The 13,540-nt window shown below is 39.0% G+C and overlaps 1 protein-coding gene across 5 annotated transcripts in view; it reads right to left on the bottom strand.

Annotated features, from left to right (window-relative positions):
- lpin1a (lipin 1a) overlaps positions 1 to 12,227 on the bottom strand; it is a 29,671-nt gene extending 17,444 nt beyond the window's left edge. For 4 of the 5 annotated variants that reach the window (XM_067592778.1, XM_067592787.1, XM_067592795.1 and 1 more), the window contains exons 1-3: positions 11,833 to 12,227; positions 1,047 to 1,247; positions 806 to 901 (exon numbers count right to left, since the gene is read on the bottom strand). In XM_067592778.1, the coding sequence (XP_067448879.1) occupies positions 806 to 901; positions 1,047 to 1,247; positions 11,833 to 11,925 (390 nt within the window). In that variant the 5' untranslated portion in view covers positions 11,926 to 12,227. Of the gene's footprint in view, positions 1 to 805; positions 902 to 1,046; positions 1,248 to 4,413; positions 4,583 to 11,832 lie in introns of those variants that run through there. The other variant, XM_067592815.1, reaches the window with a different exon arrangement.
- Between the last annotated feature and the right edge of the window lie 1,313 nt (positions 12,228 to 13,540).

Here is a 13,540-nt window from a genome sequence, read left to right as displayed (position 1 = left end):
GTCAGCAGTGAAGCGGATAAAAGAGCTTTTATGTAAGTGGCACCCTCTGCTTGGAATCATCCACAATTAGACCTAAAATTGCAAACACTGGTCTATCTGCTGGGTGCTCTCTCTTCTGGCTGCCAATGTTTTGGGGTATTTAAGAATTTTGATGTATTAGTCTAATGAAGTGTTTTGGATTGGTCTTAGTAATTGTTATGGTTATAGACAGCTCTTGGGTTGTTTTAAGTGGCCATTTATGTTGTTTTTATGATTAAATCTTTTAGATGACTGTTACTGTTTGCCTGTAACTCAGTGTTATTGCTGCCTATTTTGTCCAGGACACTGTTTAAAAAGAGATTTTTAATCTCAATCAGGATTTTCTGATTAAATAAAGGCTAAATAAGATTTTAAAAATATATATTTTGCACTTGTTGCTGTATGGTGATGACAAGCTGTTTTTGAAGGTGAGAGCAAGACACTCCTCCAGCAGCAGCTGTCCAGCAGAACTCAGTCTCATGTTGCATTTCAGACTATAGGAGAGGAGGGGCACAATTCTGTCTTATTCTGGGCTTGTCAGGGCAGGAAAACAAGCAATCTGAGCCTAATGATGAAACTAACAATGACAAACAAATTTAGATTCACTAGTAAGTGGCAAAACCAGTTAGAACAGAATGCAGGAGGGAGAGAATTAAATGTGTTGAGCTCCAGTCCAGTTTGAGCACTGCCACACGGCCAGGTTATGTGTCCTTCATGCCACTAAGTTATGTTCTGTCCTTTTGTGTGTGCGTGTTCACTGACTCAGTGTCTGGCAGTCATAACTCACCAGTGTGTTTTCAGTCTCTCTGACAAAGAAGGCCTCCCCATTCTCTCCCAGCTTCATGTGCAAACTCACTGGCTCTCCGTTGACCTCTATGTCCACCTGCAGGATAGAATTTAACATTAGTTAAACCTCATTAGCACTAAACAACCTCCGAATGTGGGATTTTGTTGTAGTAGTGGAGGTTTTGTGTGTGATCTGTCCACTTTAACATATCGACAAAGATACTCAAAGCAAGAGTTCTCACCACTTTCTCACGGGACCGCAGTACACCCATCTTGCCAAAGCGGACATGGAAGGGGGAGCACTTCAGGGAGCCATCGGGCTGCCGCACCACGATGACATCTATACATCCAGACAGAGTTGCAGGGTTGAGGCCCCTGTACAGCTCCTTGACCTGCACAAACACCTGGCCTGCCAACTGACCCACATAGTTCATGGTCTGTAACTGGACACAGACAGAGAGAGAGACAGTTTTTGTTGATTTCTTTTCTTTTTTTTTCCTTTAAATAAGATTTTGTTTGTATTTCAAGCCCACAGTGGCAGGACAAATTACCTTTAATGGAGATATTAACTGTCATGAGGATCAAACTCTGCCACATTACATAATATACATTATTGATGTGCTGATTCCAATTACTGCCCGCACACACCAGACAACCAGGCAATCTCAGATGTTAGGCAGGTTGCTAACACAAAACTAAGACAAAGAGATTTCCATATTCTATTCTTAATTCTTGGATAGATGTGAAAGTACACTGCTTTTCCTTTTTTTCCTCTGTTGAAAAAACAAATCACGACAGAAACTGAAAATTGCCTTTTCCTCTTTGTAATGCAAATACGCTCAATCGGGGAGGAGATTAATCGTGTGGTGCTGTGCCAGTCTCCCTGACCCACACAGCCTCTAATGCTCTCTGTCTCGAATGCCAAACATGGCCAGGGAAAGAGACATTGAGAGGGAAATGCATTCACTGGACCGGGAGATGGTGGCTGTTGAGTCAGGGGGCAGGGAGGGAGACAGAGAGAAGAAAGGAAATACATCCGGCGTCAAGGAGAAATTAATAACACTGCTTGTACTTTGTGGATAAGCTGATATTTCATGTTTTCATACAAATATAGTAAGAGTATTTACAAATTCTGTCTCTGCTTTTGGTTTCTGAATCATACTGTATGTTAGACTTCATAGTAAACCGGCAAAGGGCCTTACAGTCATGATGCCTTATTCGTCACAGGAACAACCTCAAGTATAACATCAGTGAGAGTTTATGGAAACTGACGTAAAATGTTAAAAGCTCAAATGGTTGTGCAATGCAACAGAATCAGTCACCCGCCGGATCATGCCAAGCCGATAAAGTCATTATTCATTCAGGAAATTATGTGCCTGAATGTTTTTCTGGCTTCAAAACAGAGTCACATATTTGACAGAATCACTATTGGCTAAATGATTTGGATTGAAATTCTAACCCTGATCCGGGAGAGAGTGAAAGATGAAGAGATTAAGGCGGATAGAAAGCTGGGAAGAGAGGAAAGACAAGAGGATGAAAGGAATGCAGGAAGAGGATAACAGAAAGAAAATGAAGCACACACACACACACAAAGTAAGTGCTGTCACGGTGTTATCTCTATAACAAACTGTCCCTTAGACTCTCCACCTGCCACCTGCTTGTGCTGACTCAGATGCTGGCATCCTCTATCTCTCTGTCTCCCTCACGTACATACACATGATTACAGCATACAGATGGTTTCATATTTTGGCAGACAATGTAAGAACATTCTAATGATGAGAAGGATTCGCTAACAGACATCAATTACTGATGATCACAGATTGTGGCTCCTCTATGCTAATGACTCTGTATTAGATTATACTGTTGTACACAAGACCCACCTGAGACACTCATCACACACTTGTTCTGACCAGCCCGCTACAACTACGGCCATTAATGCACCCAATCATTGATATAATCAGAGACATGAGCAAAGGTGCAAAACCAGGCTCAACCAGAAGCCAAGTTTTTATTTGCTTGTTTTATGAGTACAGCTGCAACGATTAATTGCTTAGTTAATCAATAGAAAATTATCCATCAACTATTTTGATAATCAGTTAATCGTTGCAGAACGTTTTCAAGAAAAAACACCAAATATTTGATGTTTCCAAGTTCTCACATGTGAAAATTTGCTGCTTTTCTTGGTCTTGATGTGATGGTAAACAGAATATTTGGGGGTTTGGGACTGTTTCTTGAACATCTTGCCATTTTTCATTGTTATCTGATGTTTTATAGATCAAATGATGAATTGAATAATCAAGAAAATAATAGTCAGATTAATCAGTAATGAAAATAATCATTAGTTGCAGCCCTAGTTATGAGGTATCTGTCTCTAAGATTGCTTTCCATACTGTATGCACCACGTAGACGACAGCGGGATATCTTAAAACACAGACAAAACACTATCTGCATGGCTGGATAGGACCAGGGGTAAGTGTGAAATTTGGGTGAACTGACTGATTTTCTCTGTGTCAGAAACACACACACACACACACACACACACACACACACACACACACACACATACACACGTTCATGGACATGCCACAGACCTGATATCACTGTCAACACAGGACACGTGTAAACAGATGGGGCCATTCATACACACACACACACACACACACACACACACACACACACACACATACATAAACACACAGAAACCAAAGCCTTGCCCACTCTTCCAGGACATCTCTGTTTAACAGCCAATCACAGTGCTTCCCCATTATGTAATAACCAATCACGAGATAACTCATAGGGTCATTCAGTGTCATTCAGGCCACTTGCCTTATTGTTTTACTGAAACCCCAGAAAGAAACAACAGAGGCACCTTGTCTAACTGACTGCTGTTATTTCTGAGGCAAGTGGGCGACAACAATTTAGCCTGAGCTACATCCATAGTAGCCTATGTAACATTAAGACCCACAGAGCCTCTTTATTAAAAGTTGGTGAGTAAATGACTTCAGTTGAATGGCAACACTCTCACCACAGCAAAGACAGGGAGGAAAAGAAAACAGAGAGGTGACACAGAGGTTAAGGGATTAACAAACAGATGATGATGATGATGTATGAAGGATTATCCAATTAAATCAATTTTATGTGACTGGAGTAGCAGTCTGACACTCCAGGCTTTCACTGTTACAACTAAAAAGCAATAAAGACAGACAGAAACCATTGTTTTTCCATATTGTACATAATTTTGTAAGAATTTAGATAATAAACACGACCTTATCGACCTCCTATAAGAAGACATTACAAATAGAAGACATGAAACATGACGCAGTTGAAAAATGACCCACATTCGCTTCATAAACATAAGGTTCATAATATGATTGTACAGTATAATGTCATGTGTGGCCTGTGAGGCGACATGTAAACATCTGCACACGGGGTGAGGCTCTGCAGTCTGCACCGCAGCTCTGCCTTCATTCAAACACACGCAACACGCAAAACAAACACACAATCAGATAATACAGCATTTGGTAAAACACGAGCAGGCTATAATGATATTTAAACATTTAAATACTCCCTTAAAGCAGGTTACTATGCAGTCCAGCAACTGCTACTTACATTATTTATTGGCGTCGCTTCTCGCTCCGAGATCTTTCCGCCATCCGAGTTTGCGCTAAACGTCCTGCAGCTACTGTTTTATTCCGTTTACGTGTCTCAAATTAAACATTGTAGGTAACGGACTGCTTCATTACGCTCCTGGCATCTGATCTTGGATTTCTCTGCTCAAGGCTGCTTCTGCTATTTAAACCGCAGTTAAATTATTCCTCCCACCGCCACCGGACTGCAAACATACAGCGGCCCGGTAGGCTGAGCCGGGACTGACGTCACATACACACTTCCCTCTTAAAATCATAAATTTGCTGTCATTTTATCCTCCTCTCTTGGTTTACTATTCATATTTGTTTTCTGCTTATTTGATTTATAGCAGAATTTATAGGTTGTAACTAATGGCTTTTTAATGGATAACAAATAATTTACTAATACTTTATAAATCAGTTATAAACCCTTAATAAGAACTATTTTGGTGTTGCCAAGTTGTGGCCTGTGTTTATCCTCCCTCAGTATGACACTTCTCTTTTTAGCTTTAAGTCATCAGGAGTACTACTCCAATAAACCATTTGACCTCTATCGATCTTCTGGAAAATAGCTGCAGGAACCTAGACCAATTTTTTTTATTTATTTATTTTTTAATTTATTGACAGCGTTTTCACATTTACAATCGCAGACTTGGACTGCTGGAAGAACCTTTTTTTTAAAACATTTGTCAACATTTATAATTACAGACAACTTTTGCTGTTGCCTTATTAGAAAATTAGACACTGTTGACTCTTGTTTAATGACTTATTAATGACTTCACTATTAACTCAACACAACCTGGCAACCCAAAGGCTGGCATCATTAATGGCTTATAACTGATCTATTGAGCCTTAGTAAATTGTGTATTAACCATTGATTAAGCCATTAGTTACAACTTGTAAAACCTTTGTAACGGGTGCTTCATTATTTTCTATGTTTATGTTTGTATGTTATTTTTTTATCATTATAGTCACACCTTTATTCTTTATTGATTTACCTTGCTTTAATTTTTCTGAGGCTTTCTCTTCCTGATCTGTTCATAAACACTGATGTTTTTTGGTTTCTTTATAACAAAATCTTATGAAAAACTGCTTTTCTCCAACTAGAAGAGTACAACAACGTAGGACCAGGCAAGAGTTAGTTACCAAACAGGGTCACATTAAATCTCAGTATCAGTATTGTCAATCAGTATTGTCTGTAATATGAAAAGTCTACGTACTGAATTTTTATAGTCTAGAAGATCTCTACGACCTACAAATTAAAGGCAGATAAAGTAGCACTGAGACCACATGAGGTTAAATGATATTTAAAATCTTTCAGCAATGACCAGCTTACTGATGCCTTGTTTTTTTCATAATTAAAGCACCAAATTCCCCTTAATGTTTATGCTTTACTCTGTATCAATTCCCCTTTTTAAATATGAACAGTTAACAACACGTGAAAACAGAGTTATCTAAACTACAAAGTAGAAGTCTACATAAGACATACTGTATGTAACAATCTTAGATGCAACAGACTTGGCTAAATCTTAAAAACCAAATGCAGAGCTTGGATTACATTTCTTCCTGTGTACAAGAGAGAGAAGAGCAACAGTAAATAGAATGTTGTGCTTCTTCTAAAGAAGTAGGAGTCTAATGTGGAGCAAAGGAGACAAGAATAGCGTTGACATTCAGGCTGCTCAGAGGCATCTGAACTTGTGCAATACACTGACTGTGTCTCAGTTGTCAAAATGCAAATCTACCCACAAGGCCTGACACATTGAGGCCAGGCCAAGACATTGTTGGCGTGTTAATTATTCTTAATGTGTTTTCATTCTCAAATGGTGTGCTTTGTCTCAACAAAAGATTGCAAAGCTTACCCTGTTTGAAATCAAATGTAACATATTGTTCTGCATGTGGCAGTTATACTTGTTGAACCGTTGTCATGTATAAATGTAAAGATTGTATATCAAGAACTCAATCAACTGCTAAGTGTGTCTATATTTGTGGAATAATGTGATCTTCAGATGTTTCCTGGTCATCTACAACAATATGAGGTCACATTTCCAAAATGTGACTAAATACCAAAATAGGGTTTCTTTTTTTTTCTTTTTTTGCTTGCGATAATATAAAATGTTAAAATATCAAACATTTTACTTGACACGTGCTGACAGTTGCTGCTAAAAAGTAATAAAAATTGTGATGTATGTATATATCCTGAATGCATGTTTTTCAGTTCACTCAATTAGGAGTGCAGTTGCTTCAGTTGCTGCATCATGCTGGCAGGAGAGTAATTCATGGAGACAGAGAAAAGCCTTAGAGGCAGGCACAGTCTTTTTGAACAGACAACTATACATGACACATGTAAACACTTGCCCTTTATTGTGTATTTAGGTACAGTATGTGTAACATCTAGAGTACTCATGGCATGGTTTGACATGTTTATGTTCCCCTATAAAGACGTAGAAAGAGGCTGCATACCGACAGAGCAACGGGTGGTGCAACTAAAAAACCAGAGACAGATAATAAAATTATATGCGTGTGTAAGAGAGAGTGACACACACACAGAAGGTGAAGGAAGGTGACTGAACAGATTACTTCAACCAGAACAAAGTAACCAGTGGAATCAATTCCATGCCAGCAAGAGTAAACTGTTCAAGACATGCCTATATCTGCTCAGATGAACGTGCAAATGCAGAATTACAACTATAGTCAGTACAGGAAAACATGTATCTTCCCTTTTTTTTTAAACCTGTGTGAGTGTTGCTGTGTATGACCATAAACAAGCTTTCTGTGCGCCTGACAGGACTTAACTTCAATATGTAAACTGCATCTGTACTGAGATGTTATCAGCAGTCCAAATCAGATTTCTGACCTGTTTACTGTCAGCAGAGCATTCCTGTGATTTATATGTTTAATGCATGGCTGCAAACCAAATTTCTATCGTGATAATAATATAGTGAAAGCTACACAAACAAGCACAACAGTTTTATTTACTTTTGCAGAAAATAATGTTAAAATGCTTTACTACCTTTTACGCATCTGTAGAAATAATACTGACACTTAGAAAATATGTTATCACAAATAAGGAGTGCATTTTTTACTATACGAAGTCATGAATGTACTATTACACATCCATAACCTCTATAATCAGATTATGTTGAGTTTATGTAAGGTGCTATTGCCTGATCCCAGAGCTGATCCTGGACACAGAGTTCCCAACAAACACAAAAGTTTGTCTCCCCACTGAGTCTCCCCTGGCTGGGTCTCATGGTTTTTTTTTGTTGCTGTTGCTCAATGATTCTAAGAAGCAGCTCTGGAGTAGGATTCACATCTGACTGATCCCACCCCTGTTTGTTATTTTAGACCCTTTTTTAAGAGAGTGATATTACAACACAGAGACTTTCTCAACACGTGGGCTCTGCCAGTGTTGTAGATGGAACATATTTCTCTAGGAATGAAGGACAAAAGTAAACCACCACAGTAGGTTATTGGGTTTTTTTGTGTGCATGTAACTCCAGTCTCAACATGTGGTTACAGTTCATGACAATCTGGATCGTTTTCTGCTGTCAATCGATATATACACACATACTTTGCATAACTGTTGTACATGTGACTGTTCACTTCATCACAGTCACTGATAGACACACACACACACACACACACACACACACACACACACTATCGGCACCACGCAGCCAAAGTGGGAACAAGGAAACACGTGTAGGGTTTTCTAAGAACTGAGCCATTCATCACCAGGGAGTAACCAGAAGCCAAGCAGGGAGGGAGAGAGAGTCACAGAGAGGCAATATGTGGAGAGGGGGGAGTAGGCTAGAGAGGGACATTTGCAGAATGTTTATGTTTGTGTGTATGTGGAGGTGCAACAGAGGGGAAGAACTGGTTCTTTTACCCCAGTGTGCAGAGAGTATTGGGTCAGGTGGACTTACTGTGATAATATGCTGCAAAAATGACATTTTGCAGTAAAAGTAAATACAGTAATATTTGCCTATCATGTATAACTAAATAATTGGATTTATAATTGGATCAGCATGATTATATTTATTTCCCATCTCTTGATTTATCCACTGCTTTACTATTTTCAGTGTCATTTATATCCTTCTGATAATTAAAACATTTTGAGAAATTCACTTTCTTGCTAAAAGTTAGATGAAAAGATCAATACCACTCTCATACTTGTCCATTAAACATGAAGCTACAGCTAGTAGCCGGTTAGCTTAGCTTAGCACAAACAGCTGGAAACAGGGGGAAACAGCTAGCCTTGTTCTGTTTAATGGTAACAAAATCCTCCTACTCGCATCTCTAAACTCACTAATTAACACGTTGCATCTCATTTGTTTAATCTCTACAAACACCAAAGTGTAAAAATGACAATTTGCCATTTTACTGTGAGGTAATATGTGCCAGCTTCTTCTTGGTTTGGACCAGTAACTTTCTTGGAGTCTGTGCTAGTATCCTATCAACTTGTTGTGGCCAAGATATTCTCCTTTTTACCCAGTGATTAAACAAATTAGATATAGCATGTTAATTAGTGAGCTTTGGAGGCGCTGGTAGGTGGATTAGTGCTGAATTCTTGGCAAGAAACTGAATGTCAAACTCTTCCTTCAAGATAGTAATTAACAGACAATTTATTGCAGTGGTGGAATGTAACTAAGTACTAAGTATTTACTCAAGTGCTTTACTTTAGTACAATGTTGAGGTACCTTTACTTTACTTGAGTTTTTCCAGTTTATGCTACTTTAAACTTCCACTCCATTACATTTCAGAGAGAAATATTGTACTTTCTTCTCCACTACATTTATTTGACAGCTTCAGTTACTTCTGACTTCAGAAGAAATATTTCCATAACATAATACATAAGATTATAAATTATACTGAATTGTTAAATATTAAACATTTAGCTCCCGACCATTTTGTCTCTTTGTCATGTTTCAGATGTCTGTGAGTTGTACGCAGTTCCACCAGAGACACTTTGACCTCTAAACTTCTCATATGGTTTCATTTCAATAACTGTTCAAAGATCTCAAATCTCAAAGATTAGAGGAAAGTCCAAAAACTGAAAGCAGATTTGTGTATCAGAACTTTTTTCTTCTTCCACTCCCATTAATCAACTCACAGCCCTTCAGATTTGTCTTGTGACCCTTTGGAGGGGCCCAGCCCCTTGGTTGGAAACCACTGATGCATCAGTATTAATGTTGTATTTTATTAAATTTATTTAATATATCAGTCACAGGGGATGATTTTCTGCAAATGAGTACTTTTACTTTAGTAAATTTAGCATATAATACTTCTGTACTTTTACTTATGTATGGTTTTAAATGCAGCACTTTCACTTATAATGGACTTTTTTTACACTAAGTTATCACTTTTACTTAGGTAAAGGATCTGAGACACTAAACATTTTTAAACCCTCAAGTAGAAGCATGACTTAAGTGTGAAGAAAATGAAACAGTTAACATTTGTGATGAAGCAGATTCACTTTTGAACAGTCTCAGAGGAATTTCATTCATTACAACACAAGTGGCCAGGTGCTTCGTTTGTTTATGTGGGTGAGTTAATATTTTCTCTTTGCATGCATGAACTGTGTGTCTCTATGTGTATGTGTGTTTTTGTTTACAGTCAGTATGTGAGTTTATGCACAGCAGGATTACCTCATGTCAGACACGTGAGGCTGAGAAAGAGCAGGGGTAGCCTGATCGCTCCCAGGAACTGTAGGGTCAAGAATGCATTCATTTCATCACCATGGAGACGAGGGTGTTGTTAAGGGGCCGAACTGCCTGAGCCAACCAGAAGGCTGCCTGAGCCACACATCACAACTGAACTGTTGAACCCGCCCCCAACGTGGAGTCCTACCAGACATGCTGCCGGCTTTAAGAAAATCTGATTAGTGTGGTTTTCAGGGCCAGACATGGAGCACAAAGCTTTCTTATCACTGCACCTATCCTGTTTTGACCTAGACAACAATGTCTATCATATGTTGGAACAAATATCTTGCTATTTATTTATTAGTAATAGTGATTTATTAGGCTAATAAAACAAACAAGACTGTCTATAATTCAGTGTTATAAACAGACCAAGAAAATCAGCATTTTTTTCCCAACTCTGCACCCACAGTTTTATCCCACTCTGCCTCTAGTGTACCTTTGGATTGCCACTGGCTGAAGTAAAGGACAGATGAAACAAATCCTCTCATATAATGTGGTACAGTTGTCAGATTCCAAGGTTTATTAGCATCATCAATTAGTCATCATTTTGGATATATAGTTTAGAGATTTAGTGATATATAGCTGGTGGTCATGATGTTTTTATATGGCCTTGCACTCAACCAGATGCTGTGAACAATAAAGTTCTCCTATTTGTATGTGTGGATGCATCATTCCAGTCACAGGATGAAACACAACCATCATCATATATCAAATATAGAGGCATTCAGGCATCTGCGTGTGTAAATGCAGAACTAAGAATGTTTTTTTTTACTGGAAGTGAGGATATCTTTCACTTGCTGTTAATTGATTAAGCTTGTAATGCAACTCCTGATAGTATGAATACCTAAGAAAACAAGTAGATTGAGGTTTCATAAGGTTTGTTTATGTTTGCATTGATCATAAAAAATGTAGCAATTGGATATGTTGAACCTAAAGTAAATGTTACCCTCATTAAGCATTTCAGTTTAAGAAAACTTTTAAATGCCGCCTGTACAAAAAGTGTGACCACCGTTAGAACAACAAACATATTAACCCCCATATCTTGACAGAAAGCAAACCTAAACACAGGGACAAAAGACTGGTAACAATCAACCTCGGTTAAAGTTTTACTTTGGGCATATATAATCTTAAAGAGGTGGAGGAGGAAATGAGGAGGTGTTGCCTGAGCCCACAGAGCCACTCACAGCCCCCAGCATGGTGGTGCTGTTATGTAATCTCTCTAACTCTGGTGTAATGTGCCATTATAAGTTCCTATGTGGGCTTGAGGTCATGCGGAGAGATATGAGCTGTTGATCTAGCACATGGTTATACTACACACACACACACACACACACACACACACACACACACACACACACACACACACACAGACAAAAACTCACATATGCGCAGAACCCGCATACACAGTGAGAACTGAATGTAAAGTACACACCTGTACAATAGAAGGAGACAAACAAAGTCACACTCTTAATCTCACAAATGCAAACATATACTGAACAAGCATGTTATTCGATCACAGTGTTGTTAAGGACAAGTTTTCTGGGAAAGCAACTAAAGACCCTCTGACTAGTTGGGTTGTCCTCCACACTTCCATCCCCCCTGACAATCTCCTTCTCCACACAGGCCCTCATATCAAAGTTTCACTACCACCATTATTCTCAAAAAGAAGATTTAAACAAATATTATTTTTGTTTTTTTACCAGGGACCAACTGCCATTGGGGCTGTCATCATCACTGTGGCTGCTGAAGCCTCGATCTTCCTCTTCCACATGGGCCATGAGTACATGCTGCATTATTCACAATCCCAAGATGCTGTACACACTCTTCTGTGAAACATGTTGTAAAGAGTCTCAGATCATGACAGGAGATCTGAGTGGTCCAAGCAACAGTCCACAGAATATCTTCAGATAAAAATGGCAGAAGTCAATCTGGAAAGAAGAGCTCTGAGATATTTGATAATAGTTGTTGAGCTCTTTCCTAGTACGTTTTCTTTAAAATCTTTAGTGTCTTTGTTTGAGACAGTTACTTCTTGACATATGCAGAGAGCTGTTTAGACTCTACTGACTCTGATTAAATGTCTTCAAGAAGGTGCAAACACTCCAGGTTGTTCTGGATGAGTCTCGAGACTCTTAAATCTGTGGGACTGTTTTGGTAGTAAGTGGCTGGTGCTTGATCAACATGCAGTGCATGTTTTAGACTAAATTTATCAAGTGTGTTCTAGGAATGGAGTACATGGAGGAAATCTGAGAGGTTCCAGAGTAGCTGGACCCCACTGCTGCTTCAGGTGCCCGTCTGAAGCCACAACCTCCGTACACACCCTTTTACTGCTGCCGCACATGGCCCAGCAAACACATCCTGGAGACTTATCCTAACCTTAACCATAACCACTAAATGTTTAACCTTTACCCTAGCCTTAATGGAGACCCCCCCCCCTTAAACAGAGACAATAATGATAATGGCACATGACAGCAATGTCATGTATTAGACATCAATACTGTCAACAAACATGCATTTTTTCATCCTTAAACATTGACTATCCATATTTGTTGGTAGTCTTTCTATACCTGTTTGTGTTTCTATTGAGTGTGAAACATTTACTTTGCCTGACAAAAATACTGATTTATCTATTTATTCTTTATCAGCAAGTCCTGAACTCACATTGCATCACACACACACACACACAGCTGCCATGTGAGGACAGAGAGAGCATCCGAGGGCAGCGGTGACACCCGTCATCGAAGGGTCAAATTTGCAACTCGACACCCTCCTATTTATTCTTTATTAGTAAGTCCTGAACTCGCATTGCATCACACACACACAGAGCTTCCATGTGAGAACAGAGGGAGCATCTGAGGGCAGTGGTGAGGCCCACCATTGAAGGGTCAAATTTGCCACTCGACTCCCTCCCCTTGTGATAATTAAGCTAACAGGCATTTGGACTTTAGAGGCTCTGTATCCACTTTGCAGTCTCATATATCTCAGAACATTCAGCTGCTACAGGCAGATTTATCACAGTGGGGAACACAGCTCCACCCAAACAGGTCAATACTCTTGCTGTATACTTAAGACTGTTACAGCTAGGCTGCCTCTTTATATTGTAGACTCAAGCAATGTTTTATGTTGCATTTGTAAGTCACAAAAGATGACATGAATACTTGGCAGTCCATATTAGATGGATTTGTTTGAGCTACTAATGTATGATTGGTGTTAATAGCCATAAAAATATTAATTGGTGCACACATAATCTTGATTTTTTTTTTTTCCCTGTTTCCATTTTTAAGTGACGGACAGCAATATCAAGTATACATCAAATGTCTAATCCACCCTGGCATTCAGGTTGCTAACAGCCAGGGTTCTTTTTGGTTCTAATTGTGAAAAATACAAGAGACACATAAACACAAACACATA

The sequence above is a fragment of the Thunnus thynnus genome, chromosome 1, assembly GCF_963924715.1.
Source record: "Thunnus thynnus chromosome 1, fThuThy2.1, whole genome shotgun sequence".
NCBI classification, from domain to species: Eukaryota; Metazoa; Chordata; class Actinopteri; order Scombriformes; family Scombridae; genus Thunnus; species Thunnus thynnus.
Note: the sequence above shows the minus strand (reverse complement) of the source record. Positions and strands in the feature narration are given on the sequence as shown.